General features: G+C 40.5%; 1 protein-coding gene and 1 pseudogene across 13 annotated transcripts in view; both read right to left on the bottom strand.

Moving 5' to 3' along the window:
- Positions 1-15,789, bottom strand: part of DEPDC5 (DEP domain containing 5, GATOR1 subcomplex subunit) — a 136,784-nt gene extending 120,995 nt beyond the window's left edge. For 10 of the 13 annotated variants that reach the window (XR_004277994.1, XR_004277995.1, XR_004277996.1 and 7 more), the window contains exons 1-7: positions 15,543-15,701; positions 14,741-14,866; positions 11,642-11,729; positions 11,204-11,250; positions 9,434-9,519; positions 8,685-8,768; positions 7,430-7,479 (exon numbers count right to left, since the gene is read on the bottom strand). Coding sequence is in view for 10 of the 13 variants with exons in the window: in XM_032310151.1 (XP_032166042.1) it covers positions 7,430-7,479; positions 8,685-8,768; positions 9,434-9,519; positions 11,204-11,250; positions 11,642-11,729; positions 14,741-14,798 (413 nt within the window). In the remaining 3 variants the exon portion in view is untranslated. The other 3 variants (XM_032310146.1, XM_032310154.1, XM_032310155.1) reach the window with 3 other exon arrangements.
- A 1,664-nt stretch (positions 15,790-17,453) lies between these two features.
- Positions 17,454-17,614, bottom strand: LOC116572508 (annotated as a pseudogene).
- Between the last annotated feature and the right edge of the window lie 2,325 nt (positions 17,615-19,939).

Here is a 19,939-nt window from a genome sequence, read left to right on the forward strand (position 1 = left end):
AAGAGCATCCTACTAAAGAATAACTGAAAAAATTCATGAAAACACAACTATTCAAAATCTGTGGGACACAGAAAAGGCAGTCCTGAGAAGAAAATATATAGCGATACAAGCCTTTCTCAAGAAACAAGAAAGGTCTCAAATACACAACCTAACCCTACACCTAAAGCAGCTTGAGAAAGAACAACAAGGAAAGCCTAAACCCAGTAAGAGAAGAGAAATTATAATAAAGATCAGAGCAGAAATCAATGAAAATGAAACAAACAAACAAAAAAAACGGTAGAACCAATCAACGAAACTAGGAGTTGGTTCCTTGAAAGAATTAATAAGATTGATAAATCCCTGACTAGACTTATCAAAAAGAAAAGAGAAAGGACCCAAATAAATAAAATCATGAATGAAAGAGGAGCAATCACAACCAACACCAAAGAAATACAAACAATGATAAGAACATATTACGAGCAACTATATGTCAGCAAATTTGACAATCTGGAAGAAGTGGATGCATTCCTAGAGACGTACAAACTACCAAAACTGAACCAGGAAGAAATAGAAAACCTGAGCAGACTCGGAACCAGTAAGGAGATTGGAGCAGTGATCAAAAAATCTCCCAACAAATAAGAGCCCGGGCCAGATGGCTTCCCAGGATAATTCTACCAAACATTTAAAGAATTCATTCCTATTCTCCTGAGACTGTTCCAAAAAATAGAAATGGAAGGAAAGCGGGGTGCCTGGGTGGCTCAGTGGGTTAAAGCTTCTGCTTTCGGCTCAGGTCATGATCCCAGGGTCCCGGGATTGAGCCCCCCATCGGGCTCTCTGCTCAGCAGGGAGCCTGTTTCCCCTGCTCTCTCTGCCTGCCTCTCTGCCTACCTGTGATCTCTCTCTGCCAAATAAATAAATAAAATCTTAAAAAAAAAAAAAAAAAGAAAGAAATGGAAGGAAAACTTCCAAACTCATTTTATGAGGCCAGCATTACCTTGATCCCAAAACTAGACAAAGACCCCATCAAAAAAGAGAATTATAGACCAATATCCTTGATGAACAGATGTGAAAATTCTCACCAAAATACTGGCCAATAGGATCCAACATTACATTAAAAGGATTATTTACCACAACCAAGTGGGATTTATACCAGGGCTGCACGGTTGGTTCAATATCCGCAAATCAATCAATGTGGTACAATACATTAACAGAAGAAAGAACAAGAACCATATGATCCTCTCAGTAGATGCTGAAAAAGCATTTGACAAAGTACAGCATCCTTTCTTGATCAAAACTCTTCAAAGTGTAGGGATAGAGGGTACATACCTCAATATCATCAAAGCCATCTATGAAAAACCCACAGCAAATATCATTCTCAAAGGAGAAAAAATGAGAGCTTTTCCACTAAGGTCAGGAAAACAGCAGGGATGTCCATATCACCACTGCTATTCAACATAGTACTAGAAGTCCTAGCCTCAGCAATCATACAACAAAAAGAAATTAAAGGCATCCAAATCGGCAAAGAAGAAGTCAAACTATCACTCTTTGCAGATGATATGATACTATATGTGGAAAATCCAAAAGACTCCACTCCAAATTTGCTAGAACTTGTACAGGAATTCAGTTAAGTGCCAGGATATAAAATCAATGCACAGAAATCAGTTGCATTTCTATATACCACTACCAAGACAGAAGAAAGAGAAATTAAGGAGTCAATCCCATTTCAATTGCACCCAAAACTATAAGATACCTAACCAAAGAAGCAAAGAATCTATACTCAGAAAACTATAAAGTACTCATGAAAGAAATTGAGGAAGACACAAAGAAATGGAAAAATGCTCCATGCTTTTGGACTGGAAGAACAAATATTGTGAAAATGTCTATGCTACCTAAAGCAATCTATATGTTTAATGCAATTCCTATCAAAATCCCATAAAAAAAATCCCATCCATTTTTTTTCAAAGAAATAGAACAAATAATCCTAAAATTTATATGGAACCAGAAAAGACCTCGAATAGCCAGAGAAGTATTGATAAAGAAAGCCAAAATTGGTGGCATCACAATTGCAGACTTCAAGCTCTATTACAAAGCTGTCATCATCAAGACAACATGGTACTGGCACAAAAACAGACACAGAGATCAATGGAACGGAATAGAGAGCCCAGAAATAGACCCTCAACTCTATGGTCAACTAATCTTCGACAATGCAGTAAAGAATGACCAATGGAAAAAAAATAGTCTCTTCAACAAATGGTATTGGGAAAACTGGATAGCCATATGCAGAAAAATGAAACTGGACCATTTCTTTATACCACACACAAAAACAGACTCAAAATGGATGAAAGACCTCAATATGAGACAGGAATCCATCAAAATTCTTGAGGAGAACACAGGCAGCAACCTCTTCGACCTCAGCCGCAGCAACTTCTCCCTAGAAACATCACCAAAGGCAAGGGAAGCAAGGGCAAAAATGAACTATTGGGACTTCATCAAGATCAAAAGCTTTTGCACAGCAAAGGAAACAATCAACAAAACCAAAAGACAACTGACAGAATGGGAGAAGATATTTGCAAACGACATATCAGATAAAGGGCTAGTACCCAAAATCTATAAAGAACTTAGCAAACTCAACACTCAAAGAACAAATAATCCAATCAAGAAATGGGCAGAGGACATGAACAGACAATTCTGCAAAGACATCCAGATGGCCAACAGGCACATGAAAAAGTGCTCCACATCACTTGGCATCAGGGAGATACAAATTAAAACCACAATGAGATACCACCTCACACCAGTCAGAATGGCTAAAATCAACGAGTCAGGAAACGACAGATGCTGGCGAGGATGGGGAGAAAGAGGAACACTCCTCATTGCTAGTGGGACTGCAAGTTGGTGCAGCCACTCTGGAAAACAGTATGGAGGTTCCTCAAAAAGTTGAAAATAGAGCTACCCTATGACCCAGCAATCACACTACTGGGTATTTACCCTAAAGATACAAATGTAGTGATCTGAAGGGGCACATGCACCCAAATGTTTATAGCAGCAATGTCCACAATAGCCAAACTATGGAAAGAACCTAGATGTCCATCAATAGAGGAATGGATAAAGAAGATGTGGTGTGTATGTATGTATATACATATATACACAATGGAATACTAGGTAGCCATCAAAAGAAACGAAATCTTTCCATTTGCAACGACACGGATGTCAGAGAAAGACAATTATCATATGATCTCCCTGATATGAGGAATTTAAGAGGCAAAGGGGTAGGGAAGGAAAAAATGAAACAAGATGGCATTGGGAGGGAGACAAACCATAACAGACACTTAATCTCACAAAACAAACTGAGGGTTGCCAGGGAGAGAGGGGAAAGGAAGAGGGTGGCTGGGTTATGGACATTGGGGAGGGTATGTGCTATGCTGAGTTCTGTGAAGTATGTAAGCCTGACGATTCACAGACCTCTACTGTGGGGCTAATAATGCATTATATGTTAATAAAATTTTTTAAAAAAAGATATTAGCAAATAGCATTCAATAATACATTAAAAGGATAATTCACTGTTTAAAATTTTTTTTTAAATAAAAGAAAAATAATACTGAAAGGTCACACTAAAATTTAAAAGTGGTTACCAACACATAGTTAGTTTATATTCCACCGTAAGTTTTCTACTTTTTTTTTTTTTAAGATTTTATTTATTTATTTGAGAGAGACAGAACACAAGCAGGGGGATCAGCAGAGGAAGAGGTAGAAGCACACTCCCTACTCAGCAGGGAGCCTGATGTGGGGCTTGATCCCATGACCCTGGGATTATGACCTGAGCTGAATTCAGACACTTAACCACCTGAGCCACCCAGGTACCCCACTTTTTTTTTTTTTTAAAGATTTTATTTATTTATTTGAGACAGAGAAAAAATGCACACATAAGCATGAGTCGGGGTAGGGGTAGAGGGAAAGGGAGGAAGAGAACCCCACTGAGCTAGGAGCCTGATGAGTGGCTCCATCTCAGACAGGGCCTGAGCTGAAAGGAAAAGCACAACCAACTGAGACTCAGGTAACCCAAGTTTTTTTTTCTTTATACTCTCTGTAATACCCAAATTTTCTAGAATAAATGTTTTTTTCAAATTATGAAAGCAAAGTTTTCAAGGTTTTTTTTTTCCCACAGAATATAAAATCACATATACTACATGGTCTCAAGCCAAAAAGCAGAATATTTTGACAGAACTATGTCAAAATGTTAATAGTTGTTGATTCTGAGTAGTAATGTTATGTTTCTCTTCCCTGCTTCTTTTTTCCATTTTTCAAATTGCCTATATTGAACACATATTATATATAAAAAATATTTAGCATATGCCTGGTATCTAACATGTGATAAACAAGTGGTACTTAGTACTAATACTAGAGTTAGAGAAGACATTCTAAGAGAATGGCCACCAGAGAAGACTCAAGTCAGAGAAGATTCCAGATCTGCGATACAGCAGATCTAGCAGGAAAACACCCAAACTGAGTATTTCAAGGGGGTTTAACTATGACTCTCCACACTGGTCTGTCTGCTTCTGGAGAGCTGAGAAGTCAAGGCCAGAAATTATTCGGTGTTGCTCCCTCTGGAGTCTGATCAGAAAAAAAAAATTTTTTTTCAGTAAAAAAAGATACCTTAGCTAGTCAGCAGTCCCAAAACTACCTGGAAAACTTCATGATGAAATCAAATGGACTAGGTTTTTAAGTTCCATATTTTAAAAAAAGCAAAATGCTAAGTTTTAGGAAATAGGACTTTAGTGCAGTATTTTTCTTTTAAAATTTTAATTTTTTTAAAATTATCGATTGCAGGGTTTATTTTTAACATTTTGAAGAATACATTGGGAATTTAGTCTGAGAAAATCAAAATGTTTACCTTTGAAGGAAAAATGATGCTTCAAAGGCAAGGTCTCAAGGTAATGAAATTGTCTCATATGTCCTTAAGAACTAACTAAAGTACCAAGTAAAGAAGCTAAATTACAGAAGACTTCAATAATTATGACTTTATGTAAATAACGACTGTCTTTTGTTATGTGAGGCCCAAAGTATCTTTTTCTTAGTTTCTTTCTTTCCTTTTTTCTTTTTGTCTTCTTAATTTGCATGCCTCCTTGTAGGAAAGAAAGTGACTTTTGATTCAATGTAGGAAGATTATAAGTAAATATTCTAGAGAAATAGTAGAAGACTGTGGTTTACATTTAACCATGAATGAGCAAAATATTAGGACAGATCTTTAAAAGTCTAAGCCTGACATTATGTCAGGGTTCTCATTTCTGTATCTGGCACCATGTAGATATGGGCATTTGCACAGAAAAACAAGAAATTTAAGAATGAAAGGTATCTGAGTGGGTTTCTAAACCAGGGCTCAGCTAACTATAGCCCGCAAGCCAAATCCAGTCCATCTCCTATTTTTATGTGGCTCACAGTTAAAGAATGGATTTTATATTTTTAAATGCTAAAAAAAAAAAAAAAAATTGCAACAGAGACCTGAGACCCATGTAGCCCAAAGCGTAAAAATTTACTCTCGGTCCTTTATGGAAAAAGATTCTAAACCAACCATTTCATTTTGCAGAGGAGTAGACTCAGAGTCTCCCTGACCTGCCCAACATCACCCCACTAATCACTGGCAGTACAGGAACAGATTATAGGTTTTCTGACTCCTGGCCCACCACCTCGGAAAGACTAAGTTGTACCGGAAAGAATGAATCTAGGTTACATTTCTTGTTTAGCTCAAGGCTTAGTCACTTCTTGGGCTGTGCTTTATAATCTCTTACTAAGATTTCTCAAAGAATCTTGACCCTCCAATTTTTAAATCATCCCCTTTTTGGGAAAAAAAATTAATCCTTTATCCTTTCTTTCCTTTAGGATCAGTAGTTCAGACTAACCAATTAGCCCTAGTTGATGATGAAATGCTCTTTATAAAAGGGATTCTGAGGGTGCCTGGGTGGCTCAGTCAGTTAAGTGTCTGCCTTCAGCTCAGGTCATGATCCCCAGGGTCCTGGGATCAAGTCCCCTATCAGGCTCCCTGCTCAGCGGGGAGTCTGCTTCTCCCTCTTTCTCTGTGTGCTTGCATGCATGCACTATCTCTCTCTCTCACTCTCCTTAATAAATAAATAAATCTTAGAAAGAAGGAAGGAAGGAAGGAAGGAAGGAAAGAAAAAAGGAAAGAAAGAAATGAATGGCAGGATTAATGGATGGATGAATGAATGGATTCTGGCTAACAAAGGTAGGAGAAATGACTGAATCAGAAAATCACTATCATGCAATGATCATCAATGGATGATACCATTAGGTGAAAAGTTTATGGGGAACTTCATAATGGAGGACCAGACTACCTCACTGGAACCCCCTGATCAATCCTAGTGCCATTAAAAGTGAGTCAACCAGGGTCGCCTGAGTGTGTATTCTGTACACACTCAATCTGTGGATTGAGTGTCTGACTTGATTCTGGCTCAGGTCATGGTCTTGGGGTCCTGAGATTGAGCCACTTTGGGTTCCATGCTCAACATGGAGTCTGCTTGAGATTCTCTCTCTCTCCCTCTCCCTTTGCTCCCACTCACTCACGTGTGAACTCTCGCTCTCTCAAATAAATAAATAAAATCTTAAAAAAAAATATGAGTCAACCAGATGTAAACATGCTTGTGTTATACATAACAAATTTCAGGAAAGAAACCATTTCTTCTAAGGAGAAGGATTTGTTTTTCATTATACCTTTTTGCCCTGTTTGAAGGCTTTATTCTGTGGATGTTGTGCTTTTCACATTAAAAGTGCTTTCAAAAAAATCCCTTTTTCTCTCTTCTTTACAAACTAAAATCTAGGAATCATTTTAATAAATCAAGGGCAGTGCAATATGGTTTAAAAGGCAGCAAATCAGGAACTACTAGGCTAGTCTTTTTGTATCTCCAAGTATGTTTCTGAATCTGTAAAACGAGAAGGTTTGATTAAATACATTCATCTAAGGCTTTCTCTTATTCTAAAATTATGAGGCTGTGCCTGCTTTGTTACAGAATACCATGTGGCTTCAGCAACTTCCACTCAACTTAAAACTACTGTAGTATAGGGGCGCCTGGGTGGCTCAGTGGGTTAAAGCCTCTGCTTTCGGCTCAGGTCATGATCCCAGGGTCCTGGGATCGAGCCCCACATCGGGCTCTCTGCTCAGCAGGGAGCCTGCTTCCTCCTCTCTCTCTGCCTGCCTCTCTGCCTACTTGTGATCTCTGTCTGTCAAATAAATAAATAAAAATCTTTAAAAAAAAAAAAAACTACTGTAGTGTACTTCGGGATTTTTTGGTTTATTTTAGCAACAACAGTCTAATCGTTCAAGCTATCATGTATTTTATTATATGGACACCACACACCTCAAATGCAGTACATATCCCAGTTACAGCACTAGATCCTACTCCTAGATATTAGCCGATTAAGTCAAGAGTGATGTAATACCTACCTGATGCCAGCAAATTCCACCTTCTGAGTGATATAGGCACATGTGCTGACCTAAGGAAGATAGACAGAGAATATGAGATTCAACAACACATCAAGGTCACAAAGAAGGTCTCCTGCCTTTTTAATTTCTTCTAACAACCAAAGGTTCAATTAACAAGGGAGTAATAGATTTACCCTATAGGCAAACCTGCTGGGGCAAGTGTAACAGTAGGTTCTTAAGAGTGTGACAAGTATAGACAATAATAAAGACCAGGTGGAAAAATAACTGGGCTTCACTAACATGCTATCTTCACATATGTTTGCATACATATCTCTATTTACATGCTTATTTAATTACACAACATTCATTTCTCATTTTAGCTCTCATTTTATAGAATGGAACCCTTCCCTGTCCAATAAAAAATGAACAAACATATTTTTTTCTGAAAATATTCACTGTTATGGAAATTCCATCTATAATTCATTGCTTCACAATGCTCAAAATGCCCAATAAGAAAAATTTTCAGCACCAGCTCACAATGAATTGATCATTTTAAGTGGAAAACGTTAACTCAAAATAAATAGATCAGGAAAATGGGAGGGTACGGCAAAAGCAGTTTAACCAGGAAGCGACAAGATCTGGATTCTAGCCTGGTGTCAACTGCTGACTATAGTTTTCTAGTCTTGGGTAATCGTTTATCCTCTCAATCTCAATTTTCACATCTATAAATGAAGGGTAATAAATAGCTATCCATGGGAATGACATGAACATGTGAAAGCTAAAGTTCCACTCAAATGGAAGGTAATATTATAATTTCCCATTTGAACCAAAAATGTGGAGTAAAAATCTATAAACAAGGAAAAACAAAGCTCAAAAAAAACCACAAAGAGAGGGCGCCTGGGTGGCTCAGTGGGTTAAGCCGCTGCCTTCGGCTCAGGTCGTGATCTCAGGGTCCTGGGATCGAGCCCCGCATCGGGCTCTCTGCTCAGCAGGGAGCCTGCTTCCTCCTCTCTCTGCCTGCCTCTCTGCCTGCTTGTCATCTCTCTCTCTCTGTCAAATAAATAAATAAATAATCTTTAAAAAAACAAAAACAAACAAACAAACAAAAACACCACAAAGAGAATGGAAGAAAATACACGAAGAGTTTACAATAATTATCTGTGAAGCTGGTTTTAGAAATGATTTTATACCCTTCTCCCTATTAAATCTCTACAAGGAAAATGGATTATTTAATATAACAGGAAAAGTAACAGACTTTTTTTTTATCACATCTTACCAAACTTTTCTTTAGTCGCCACATATCTCCACGGCCTATATACTGATCCTTAAAGGTTAATTCCACTAGGTCAAGGGTCACATCCTAAAAGGGATAATCAAATATATCTCTCTGTGTTACTCTGCCACACTTCATCTTAAGATAAGGCACACTCAGCATGGAGAAACTTTTTAGCAAACAAGAAAACTACTGGAAGAACATCTGATAACAGAACACTGACAAACAGCATTTCATCCTGCCAGAAAAGGCTTCTGAGTACAGATGATAAGTCTACAAGAGATGCTACAGCAGCTGGATCATGACTAAGTGCAAAGAGTACCAAAGTAATAATTCTGTGTTTAGTCTTGATTCTGGCACTTACACAGAACATTGAGCTCTGTGTTTTATTTCCCTAGATAATGTCAGTGGTGTCTTTTAAACAATGATTTTTACCTATTATAGCACCATTTCTCATTTCAGAAAAAAAAAATAAGAATGCCTAGAGAAATTACAGTATTTTAATAGCAAATTTTACATTGAGCTTGACACGTACCTATATATACAGAATCTTTTTAGGAAAGCTTTTACAAAAAAGTGAGGGCTTTAAGTGCAACCTATATATACCTACAATCTAAGTGACCTATATATGACCACATATTTAATAATCCAACACTATACTTAAGTAACTCATTACTTCCTTAGAGACCCAACCTCTTGGGAACAGTATTAATCATTCCCAAAAGATACTCAAGTCCAGAACAAACACATACCTTAGGGTCTACAACATTCACATAAACATCTTGATAAGGTCTTAATCGGAATACTTGAGTCACAGTCTGGTCCACACTAATAGTTTCTGAAACAGAAAAAATCTGGATCAGATAACATATTCTGAAAAAGCAGGCAAATATATTCTAATCTGTAGTCATTTGACAAGCAACACAAATGACTGTTGGCCATGGGCAAGAAAAATTCTCTGCCTTCTAGCATCTGAAAGCTTTTTAGGTGAAACAAGCATGTGAAATAAGACCCAAGCCTTCAGCAATTAAAAATGAGAGAAACAGAAATGGAGACAGAGAGAGAAAATTAAAGAAACCAAGAAGCAACATAAAAAAGCTCAAAGAACTGTGAAAATTCAGAAGGAGACCATTTCTCATTTGGAATGAAAGTAGCCGAGGTAGTTAAGGGAGAAACAAACTTTTCAATGAGCCGTTACAGCTGGTAAGTAAGAAACATACCAGATGGCAGGAGATGGAGTGGTGAGAGCAAGGAGAAAACTCTTAGGATTTGGGTTTTGGTCTTTTTTATTTTTTAAGATTTTATTTATTTATTTGACAGAGAGACACAAGCGAGAGAGGGAAGAGAAGCAGGGGGAGTTGGTGAGGGAGAAGCAGGCTTTCTGCTAAGCAGGCAGCCCAATGCAGGGCTCGATCCCAGCACCCTGGGATCATGACCTGAGCCAAATGCAGACGCTTAACAACTGAGCCACCCAGGCACCCCATGATTTGGGTTTTATAAAATGCTTCCCCATCATACTGAATTCTAAAAGTAGTGAGCATCACCATCCTTTAGAGCAAATCAGAATTTTTTTTTCTTTGAAGTACCATTTAAGAAATTACCTTATTTGCTATCAATTAACATTTTGGTTCCTTGAACAGCTCATTGGAGGTACACTCATTAGAGGAAAAAAGAAAGGATCAGATCCAGAATGAGTAAGTAGAATGGCTGCTCTGGCTCCTCTACTTACTGACGTCAGGCAAGCCAATTTACCTCAGTGAGACTAAGTTCCCTCCCTCAATCAAGAGTTGTGTGGGAAGATAAAAAGAAAGAGACATTACAAAAAGCTCCCAGTTTCACTTACTTATGGAGCATAAGGAATAACATGGAGGAGACTGGGAGGAGGGAGAAGTGAGTTGGGGGAAATCAGAGGGAGAGATGAACCATGAGAGACTGTGGATTCTGAGAAACAAACTGAGAGTTTTAGAGGGGAGGGGCGTGGGGGATTGGGTAAGCCTGACGGTGGGTATTAAGGAGGGCAGGTATTGCATGGAGCACTGGATGTGGTGCATAAACAATGAATCTTGGAACACTGAAAAAATAAAATAAAATTTAAATAAATAAATAAATAAGACAAAAAGCTCCCAGTATACTATCCTACATTTGTGATAGGTTATCTTCTCTCACCTAGAGTACGCACTTAACAAACATCTTGTGAAAAAATACAATATTTAGGAAAGCATGCTTTGCCAACAATTTTTTTTTTTTTTTTTTTGGAGTTAAGAATAAAGCTTTACCTAGTCAGATTAACTTTCCTCCTAACAATAAAGACAGTTTCTTCAGTGCCCTCAGGATGCTGACAAACGAGATTCCTTGGCACTTTTGAAATCTGACAATTTTTTAGGGGCACACATTTTGACAAGGAAAGAAGTACTATGCCCTCATTCCCTGAGATTATGAAGAGACACGTTCCTTACAGTTTCTGGAACAGTTTCTCCAAGTGTAAAAATAAAAACCTTAGAGAAGAGAGATGAAATTCTTACCTTTCTGCAAATCTTCCTTAAGTGACTTGACTTGCAAAAGCAGAGGGCTGGGGGAGAAAGCAACAAAGAGATAGGATGTTGTAAGCTGTAATTAACCAGCTTTCTTCACCCCCTACAAAAGGCAAAGAGATCCCTCTGGATATATTGTAACCTACAGCACAAGAAGGGGGAGAAGTTCTCTTAAAAACAAAGAAACTCTGCACTTGCCTTCCAGGAAACAGCTAAATGCTACACAATTTTCACAGAGTTGTCATCCTGACTTTAAAATCAGAAAGAATAGACTACTTTTTAAAAGATTATTGCTTTATCAAATCCCAGAGGGCAGGAACAGTTTCATGTAAAAGCTAAGAGCTGTCCTGCCTTGCATGCCCCTTAAACAAAATATTTGGAAACAGCAGGCTGCCCAGTTAGTCCCCTTGATCCTAATGAGATGTTTACCTGTATTCATCATTGGGGTGAGCAATCTCCACAATGTCTCCAAGCTTGATGTGAGGAAACACTTTAGGGTTCATGACTAGCTCATCATCTGAAAGACAAGTCAGCAATCTCAAGTAGAAAACGGACTAACTTGGACGACAAGCTGTGGTATACATTCTCGTGTTGGGTCCTGGTGACCTCATTGGTTAGTATCACTACCCTATCTCGAAGATGAGGTTCCATTCTAAATTGCAATTCAGGTGAACTTAAGGATTCACAGAGAGACATAAAACTAGTGAGTAGCTGAGTTGGATAGTGTTCGGGGCCTTTGTCCTCAGAGCCCATGCTCTTTCTATTACCACCCCACTGGGAAAAAGAAACCTCTGGGATTAACACTTTACTTCCTTGAATTATCACATACCTGGCCTATACCAGGAACAAAACAGCCTGATCCCACAAATGCAGCACAATCCCTGATATTTATACAGTGTTCAAAGAATTTCCAAAAATACTGTCTTTAATGTGATCCTCACAATAAATCTTTAGATCTAACAGAAGTGAAGAAATGACCTAGGGGATAACGTGACCTGCCTAAAGGTAAACAGCTAATAACAGCACAGCCAAGACTGATTACTAGCCCAGGATTCATTCATTCATTCTCTCTCTCTCTCTCTCTCTCCCCCCAACTTTTTTTTTTTTAACATTTTATTTATTTTACAGAGAGAGACACAGCAAGAGAGGGAATCCAAGCAGGGAGAGTGGGAAAGGAAGAAACGGACCTCTCACTGAGCAGGAAGCCTGATGCAGGGCCCAATCCCCTGAGCCGAAGGCAGACACTTAACAACTGAGCCACCTAGGCACCCTTAGCCCAGGATTCCTTCTGCCTAAAGCCCACCACCTCCCATATGTCATAAAACAAAACAAAACAAAATCCCACAAGCCAAGTAAAATACCCTACACTTTGGAAGGCAGCACTTGATCAGGGAAAAATTTTGGATACTAGTTCACATTAGGGTCCAATAAAACTCTTAAAATATAGGGAGGACCTATGTTTCATATGTTTATCTACCCCCACCTCCACACTCACTGGGAGTGGAGAGAATCCTTTCATATATAACAAACTCAGAATCATAAAGAGGGAGTGATTTTTTTTGTTATTGTTTTGATTTTGAGGAAAAGCTACAGCCTTTAATTATGCTAAAACCATGACAAATACGTATATCTAAATTTCAAATATAATCAGACTCCATAAAAATTCAGCCTAGGAAAGCAAAGCATTGGGTTAATCCCAAATTTTATTTGGTATATTGCTTCCATTGATAGTTTTATGCCAAATCCACTATGATGCCTTCCCCTAACTTCCATATTCTGAATTAAAATCCCTGAGCACTAATTCTACTGTTTCATTTTACCATTTTCTTTTTGCATATCTGTCTCATCAAGCTAAAAGCTCCTTAGGGACAAGGGACCTTGTCATATTCATAACCTTTACGTTTAGCACAGATATGCACCTAATTTCATTTGATGTGTTTTTATTTATAGTCCTACAGGAGACCGGGTATAACACCTAGCTGTCTTTCTCTTATACAAATGAAAAAGTAGACATGTATTCATTGTATATACACTGTATACACTGTATCTTCTTCTTATTCTGTCTGTCAAAAGTTGTTTCTGTTTTCTACTCAATTCTACCCAAGTGTTCAGGCAGCATCAACAGAATACAAAATCTAGTATTAACAAGACTCTGCATTTTAGCAGAAATTGTGTTTTAAATACAGCAACACCTGGTATATCCTTGCCCTGGTAATTATAATGGTTACATTTACTGAGCGGCACTGAGTCTGATACTCTACTAAATACCTTCCATATATCATCTTACTCAACCTCACATACTTTATGATATCCAAACTAGTGTTTTCCTTTTTGGGGAATCCTTGCCCTTGGGAGGCTTACACATATACAAGAGCAAATGCATAGTAAAATACATCTTTAAAAAGACTCATTGTGTGGGGCACCTGGGTGGCTCAGTCGGTTAAAGCCTCTGCCTTCGGCTCAGGTCATGATCCCAGAGTCCTGGGATCGAGTCCCGCATCAGGCTCTCTGCTCAGCCGGGAGCCTGCTTCCTCCTCTCTCTTTGTCTGCCTCTCTGCCTACTTGTGATCTCTCTCTGTCAAATAAATAAGTAAAATCTTTAAAAAAAAACAAAAACAAAAAACACTCATTGTGTTGTTAATTCCAATTTCTGAAGCAAATAAGATTGTTAGGACAAAAAGGAAAATTATTTCTTTACAAAAAGAAAAAAAATCATTTTACTAATCACCATCCTATTCTGCAGATTAATAGACACAATGTGCTAAGAAAAACAGAAAAATTGTTCTAATGTGCTTGAAGTTTAGATAAGATAAACTAGGGGCTTGCCTATGACGTCACAGGGAAAGTTAAAGGCAGAGCTGAAAAATCTGGTTTAGTACAGAACAATATGCTTTGTCCTGCCCCTCCTCACTATGCCTCTCAGCCAGGCAAAGTTTCATGCTTTGATCAGACCTGTCTAATGTGTGTCTACTACTGCTCTCATATAATGTAAGTTTCTTTTATCTGCCAAACCAGTGCATACTAAGATTTTATAAGATATATGCAATAAACATGTAACATAAAATACAAATAAGGGCGCCTGGGTGGCTCAGTCGACTCAGCATCTGCCTTTGGCTCAGGTCATGATCTCAGGGTCCTGGAATCAAGCCCCACTTTGGCTCCCTGATCGACAGGAAGCCTGCTTCTCCCTCTCCAGCTCCCTCTGCTTGTTGTCTCTCTTCCTGTCAAATAAATAAATTAATCTTTTAAAACTTAAATAAATAAATAATAAAATACAAATAAATGAAGGGTAGTAGACTGGCAACATTCACCATGTTCCTTAAAAGTCAGAATAGAAATGCTCTTAGCAGGGGCCTGTGCTCTCTGGTGCTACTGTCCTCCCTGCAACTATTTCATACTTGCTGTTTCACTCAGTTAAGTTGCCTCTAGCTGCTATGGTTATGTGAGTCAGTGTGTCATTTTCAAGCATTGGACACATCAAGAACCTTAGCCAACTTACACAACCCCCAAAGACCAATCAATACTGACCACTGCCCCCAAAGCCCTTCTTGTGGATGACAAGTTTGTAGACCTTTGTTGTTTTCATCTTGTACTGTTGTTTTTCCTTCAGCTGTTCCAAGCTTGGGGGAGAGAAGTCATCTTGCCTCTCTGCCACTGAAACACAAAAAGGCTAGAATGTCAGACTTTTCTTTGCAACTGCTCTTTGATTTTAGGCCATTGAATATACTGGTATTGTTCAGAGAAGAGGTAGCACCAACCCTTGGATGAAATCACTCCTCCAATTACAAGGAGGGTTAAAGGGCAAAACGGAGAATCTGGAAACTAAAGGAAATTTGGCCCAGGGTCTATTCCAACCTCCAAGAAGATATTCTATCACCCCCTAAATGGAAAACTTGTAGTCAATTGCACACTCACTACCTTGTCTCTATCTAAAGCAAAAACACCCAAATACTAAAGAGATCTTGAAACAGGTTAGCGCACTCATTTTGTGGATGAAGAAAGGGTGGGCCCAAAGCAAGGGACTTGTCCAAGGTCACTCAGAGACTGAGATACTCCCACCATTCACGTTTCGCAGTCAGTGTCCTGGGCAAGGAGAGGATAAAGAGGAGGAAGGCAGGGCTTCGTTCCCTTTATGTCCATTTGTACAAACTCTCAGCGACTCCTCCTCCCCACTCTCATTTCACAGCTGCGGCCACTAAAGCTCAGAGAGGCTCGGAGACTTGTCTAAGATCACACAGCAGCATGGAGAGTGGGGTCAGAACTCGAACCTGGGCCACCACCCCCTCCCTCATACTCCACAAACCCGGGCCCGGCGAGCAGCCCCACTCACCCACAGCTCCGGAGCCCCTTCCCTCTTCAAGCCGGGACTCCGAGGGCCGGACCCTCCCACGGTCCCCTGCGCCTCCTCTGGACGCCCCGCCTACGCCCCCACAGCCCTTGCGGCTTCCGTGCCCAAGCTCAAGGTTCCTGTCGGCCCGCCCCGGCCACAGTGTGCTCACCTGAGAACCCGCGCAGCTCTGGTGGCTCCGCCCCGGAGCCCCGCCCCCTTCCCGCCCACACGCCCCGGGCCGCTCTGGCCCGGCCTCCGCCTCATCTCGGTGTCCGCGCCACTTCCCTATCCGGGGCTCCCGCCGGGGGCGGGGCGTTGCGTGTGGCTTCTAGCTCTGGCTGTTTGCTGTGTTTTCCGCTCGCAGGCAGGGCGGTAGCCGGCCAAGGGATGGAAATTGTTTTTCTTCCGGACAGTCTCACCTAGATCCATGCCCAAGAATTTCGTTTCCGATTTAGGACTCCCCCCGCCCAACAGGGCAAACACAGACGAGTCTCCTCGGATCTGTAAATGGTGTTGCGGACCCTCGCCTGGCCTGACGGGGCTACTGAGAAGCACAAAAGAGTTTCTGGGAGAACTTTTGTAAAATGCAAAAGGCTCCGGTCTTGCGATAGAGCGACGGATTCTGCAGAAAAGCATTCACTTTTCAAATCCCTCGAAACCCCAAATGAATTGCGTGCCTCCCTGGTTAATAGCTACCCTCTCACAGACATCCTTATAAAATGGTCACTTCCCTATTAGGTGGCAGGTACGTTGTATTTCACATATAGGTAAACAGGCGGGGGACACGAAACTCCTCAGAAGGAAGCAAGGATGGATCCTGACCCAGTCGAGTCCAGCGTGGCTCTGAAGACTGAGCTTCTAACGAGCATCCTCCTCACAGACCGAGGAGCTCTTCCTAAGACCGTTTCAGGACATCTTTCTGTTCTCCAGAAGAAAATTAGAGCTGTGTGGACTGTTCCAGAAACTCGCCAAGGACTTCTGACAAGTTACCAATTCCATTTAACTGACAACGGTTTGGGAAATTTTCTGAATGTTTAAAGATGAAAACGTCGCGTGGGACAAAGGAGACCTGATTGGGAGAAGGCGGGGGCGGGGGAAGGAGGGGGGGTATGTGAAGAGAGGAGCTTCTTTTTGGTAACCATACTTTTGCTTTAGGATTCAGAAGTTAAAACTAAAAAATAATTGTGATTTTTTATATAAGTAAAAACGTGTAATCAACTGCAACAGTTGCAAAAACTTCAGGGATAAAATGTTAACTATAAAAGACTTCAATGTTGCTAAGTCAGCGGACGCATTCAGATCCCCCTGACTGTTTTGTTAGCAGCAGTGGCTGGTGGGAAGTCTCATTCCAGAGGGCCTAATGAGATTCTCTCTCACTGGCCCTCATTGAAATTTGATTCCATCTCCTGAGAAATGTCTATAATTGGTGTCATATCTTAGAACTGCAAATATTTCACTTTTTAATTTGGCAAAAACTTGTAAAAAAACAAACAAACAAACAAGCAAACAAAATCTTAACGGGGGCGCCTGGGTGGCTCAGTTAGTTAAGTACCTGCCTTCCATCAAGGTCATGATCCCAGAGTCCGGGGTCCAGACTCTGCTCTGCTCAGTGAGGAGTCTGCTTCTCCCTCTCCCTCCGCCTGCCTCTCTGCCTACTTGTTCTCTCTTGCTGTCCCTGTCAAATAAATAAATAAAATCTTAAAAAAAAAAAAAAACAACCTTAATAGGTTTTGAGTTTTTAAAAAAATTGTCAAGCCTGGTCAAGGTTAGGGATGGCTGGAGCAGTTAGTTCCTGGACAGGGGATCTAGTCTAGGGGATTCTCAATTCTAAGATCACTGTGCTACAACCACCTGCACAATAGCCTGTTTTGGGCAGTGTGGCTTTATACCAAATTCTCTTTTCTAAATTTTCTCCCTTGCCAGATGGAGATAAGAAGTACCTGTATTTCCTTGTTCACAAGGTGTTTAAAGACCAAATGAAATGATGGGCATGTTATATTAAGTCTTTCAATTAGCAATAATCGCGCCTCGGATAAACATCATTGGCTACGATACTGCCACTGCTCAAAGCTTATATTAAGTCTTTCAAATTAAAATAATTTAAAATACTATATATAAATGCAAAGTATTATTGGCAAGCATGGAATTGATTAGGAAACTGGCTTTCCACGACTTTCAGGGCATTGAATGATATTTATGCTCCTTCCTTTGGACTTCTTTGTGCCTAATAGAGAGCTAGGAGCAGAGTTGGGTAAGGCTAGCGAGACACTTATCTTAGGGCACAAAATGTTAAGGAGATGTCAAAAAAGCTCAGGGAAGGGCGCCTGGGTGGCTCAGTCTGTTGAGCTACTGCCTTCAGCTCAGGTCATGGTCCCAGGGTCCTGGGATGGAGCCCTGCATCAGACTCCCTGCTCAGCGGGGAGTCTGCTTCTCCCTCTGCCTGATGTTCTGCCTACCTGTACTCTCTATCTGTCAAATAAATAAATAAATAATCTTTTAAAAATTAAAAAAAAAAGCTCAGGGAACAAGATAAATAATATTTAATATAATTTTTAAAATAAAAATTAATACAAAAGCCCACTATTAACAAAATATCACATTTTTAAAAGATTTTATTGATTTATTTGACAGAGAGAGAAAACACAAGTAGGCAGAGCGGCTGGCAGATAGAAAGGGAGAAGTAGGCTCTCCACTGAGCAGGGAGCCTGATGCAGGGCTCAATCCCAGGACCCTGGGATCATGACCTGAGCTGAAGGCAGCCACTGAACTGATGGAACCACCCAGGCACCCCAAAATAGCACATTTGTAAAATGATTTGTTTATCTATTTATTTCAGAGAGAAAGAGAGAGCACGAGTGAGGAAGAGGGGCAGAGAGAGAAGCTGGCTCCTGGCTGAGCAGGAAGCCCAATGTGGGGCTTGATCCCAGAAACTTGGGTTCATAACCTGAGCCAGAGGCAGGTGCTTAATCAACTGAGCCACCCAGGTACCTCCAAAATATCACATTTTATTTTTTTTTTAGATTTTATTTATTTATTCCACAGAGAGAGATCACAAGTAGAGAGGCAGGCAGAGAGAGAGAGAGAGGGAAGCAGGCTCCCCGCTGAGCAGAGCCCGATGTGGGACTCGATCCCAGGACCCCGGGATCATGACCTGAGCCGAAGGCAGCGGCTTAACTCACTGAGCCACCCAGGGGCCCCAAAATATCACATTTTAAAGGGGTGTGTGTGTGTGTATGTTTATTTGACAGAGAGAGAGGACAAGCAGGGAGAGCAGCAGAGGGAGAGAGAGAAAAAGGCCCTCTGCTGAGCAGAGAGCCTGATGTGTGGCTTGATCCCAGGACCCTGGGACCATGACCCAAGCTGAAGGCAGACACTTAACCCACTGAACCACCCAGGAGCCCCCAATATATCACATTTTAAAATAAAGACAAGGGGTGCCTGGGTGGCTCAGTGGGTTGAGTCTCTGCCTTCGGCTCGGGTCATGATCTCGGGGTCATGGGATCGAGTTTTGCATCACATCAGGCTCTCTGCTCAACAAGGAACCTGCTTCCTCCTCTCTCTCTGCCTGCCTCTCTGCCTACTTGTGATTTCTGTCTGTCAAATAAATAAATAATCTTTAAAAAAAAAAAAAAAAAAGACAAGGTTAAGCCACCTGGATGGCTCAGTCAGCTGGGCATCCAACTCTTGACTTCGGCTCAGGTCATGATCTCAGGGTTGTGGGATTGAGCCTTGCGTCAGGCTCCACACTCAGCAGGGAATCTGCTTGGGATTCTCTGTCTCTCTTCACGCCTTAAATAAATAAATAACTCTTTTAAAATAAAATAAAGACAAGATCAATAGTGATGCTGGGCAGTCATGCTAGATCCTGAAGCAAAAAGACAAACCAGTAATACTGGATTTCTCAGATTCCCATTCTATAGGCAGATAGTTGCCTGAGAAAGTACTGGACAATGTGGATACTGTGTAAAGGCAGCCATGTTTTAAAGTGAATTTCTAGTTAAATCACCACAATACTGGGATGCCTGGGTGGCTCAGTGGGTTAAGCCTCTGCCTTTGGCTCAGGTCATGATCTCAGAGTCCTGGGATCAAGCCCCGCATTGGGCTCTCTGCTCAGCAGGGAGCCTGCTTCCCCCTCTCTCTCTGCCCACCTCTCTGCCTACTTGGGATCTCTCTCTCTGTCAAATAAATGAATAAAATCTTTTTAAAAAAATCATCACAATACCTTTTGTAGTAGTCTATGTATGAATTGTACATATATACAGATGATCTTTGCACTCATGGGCTGTAAAATAACAGAGCTGACATTTGGGTTTCTCTATCTCCAGCCCTGACCAAAAGTGGGAAAACCACTGTCTTGGCCAAAATGGTCCACGTGTTGGCTCAAAGATATCCTGATC

Source organism: Mustela erminea, chromosome 13, assembly GCF_009829155.1.
Source record: "Mustela erminea isolate mMusErm1 chromosome 13, mMusErm1.Pri, whole genome shotgun sequence".
Lineage (NCBI taxonomy): Eukaryota > Metazoa > Chordata > Mammalia > Carnivora > Mustelidae > Mustela > Mustela erminea.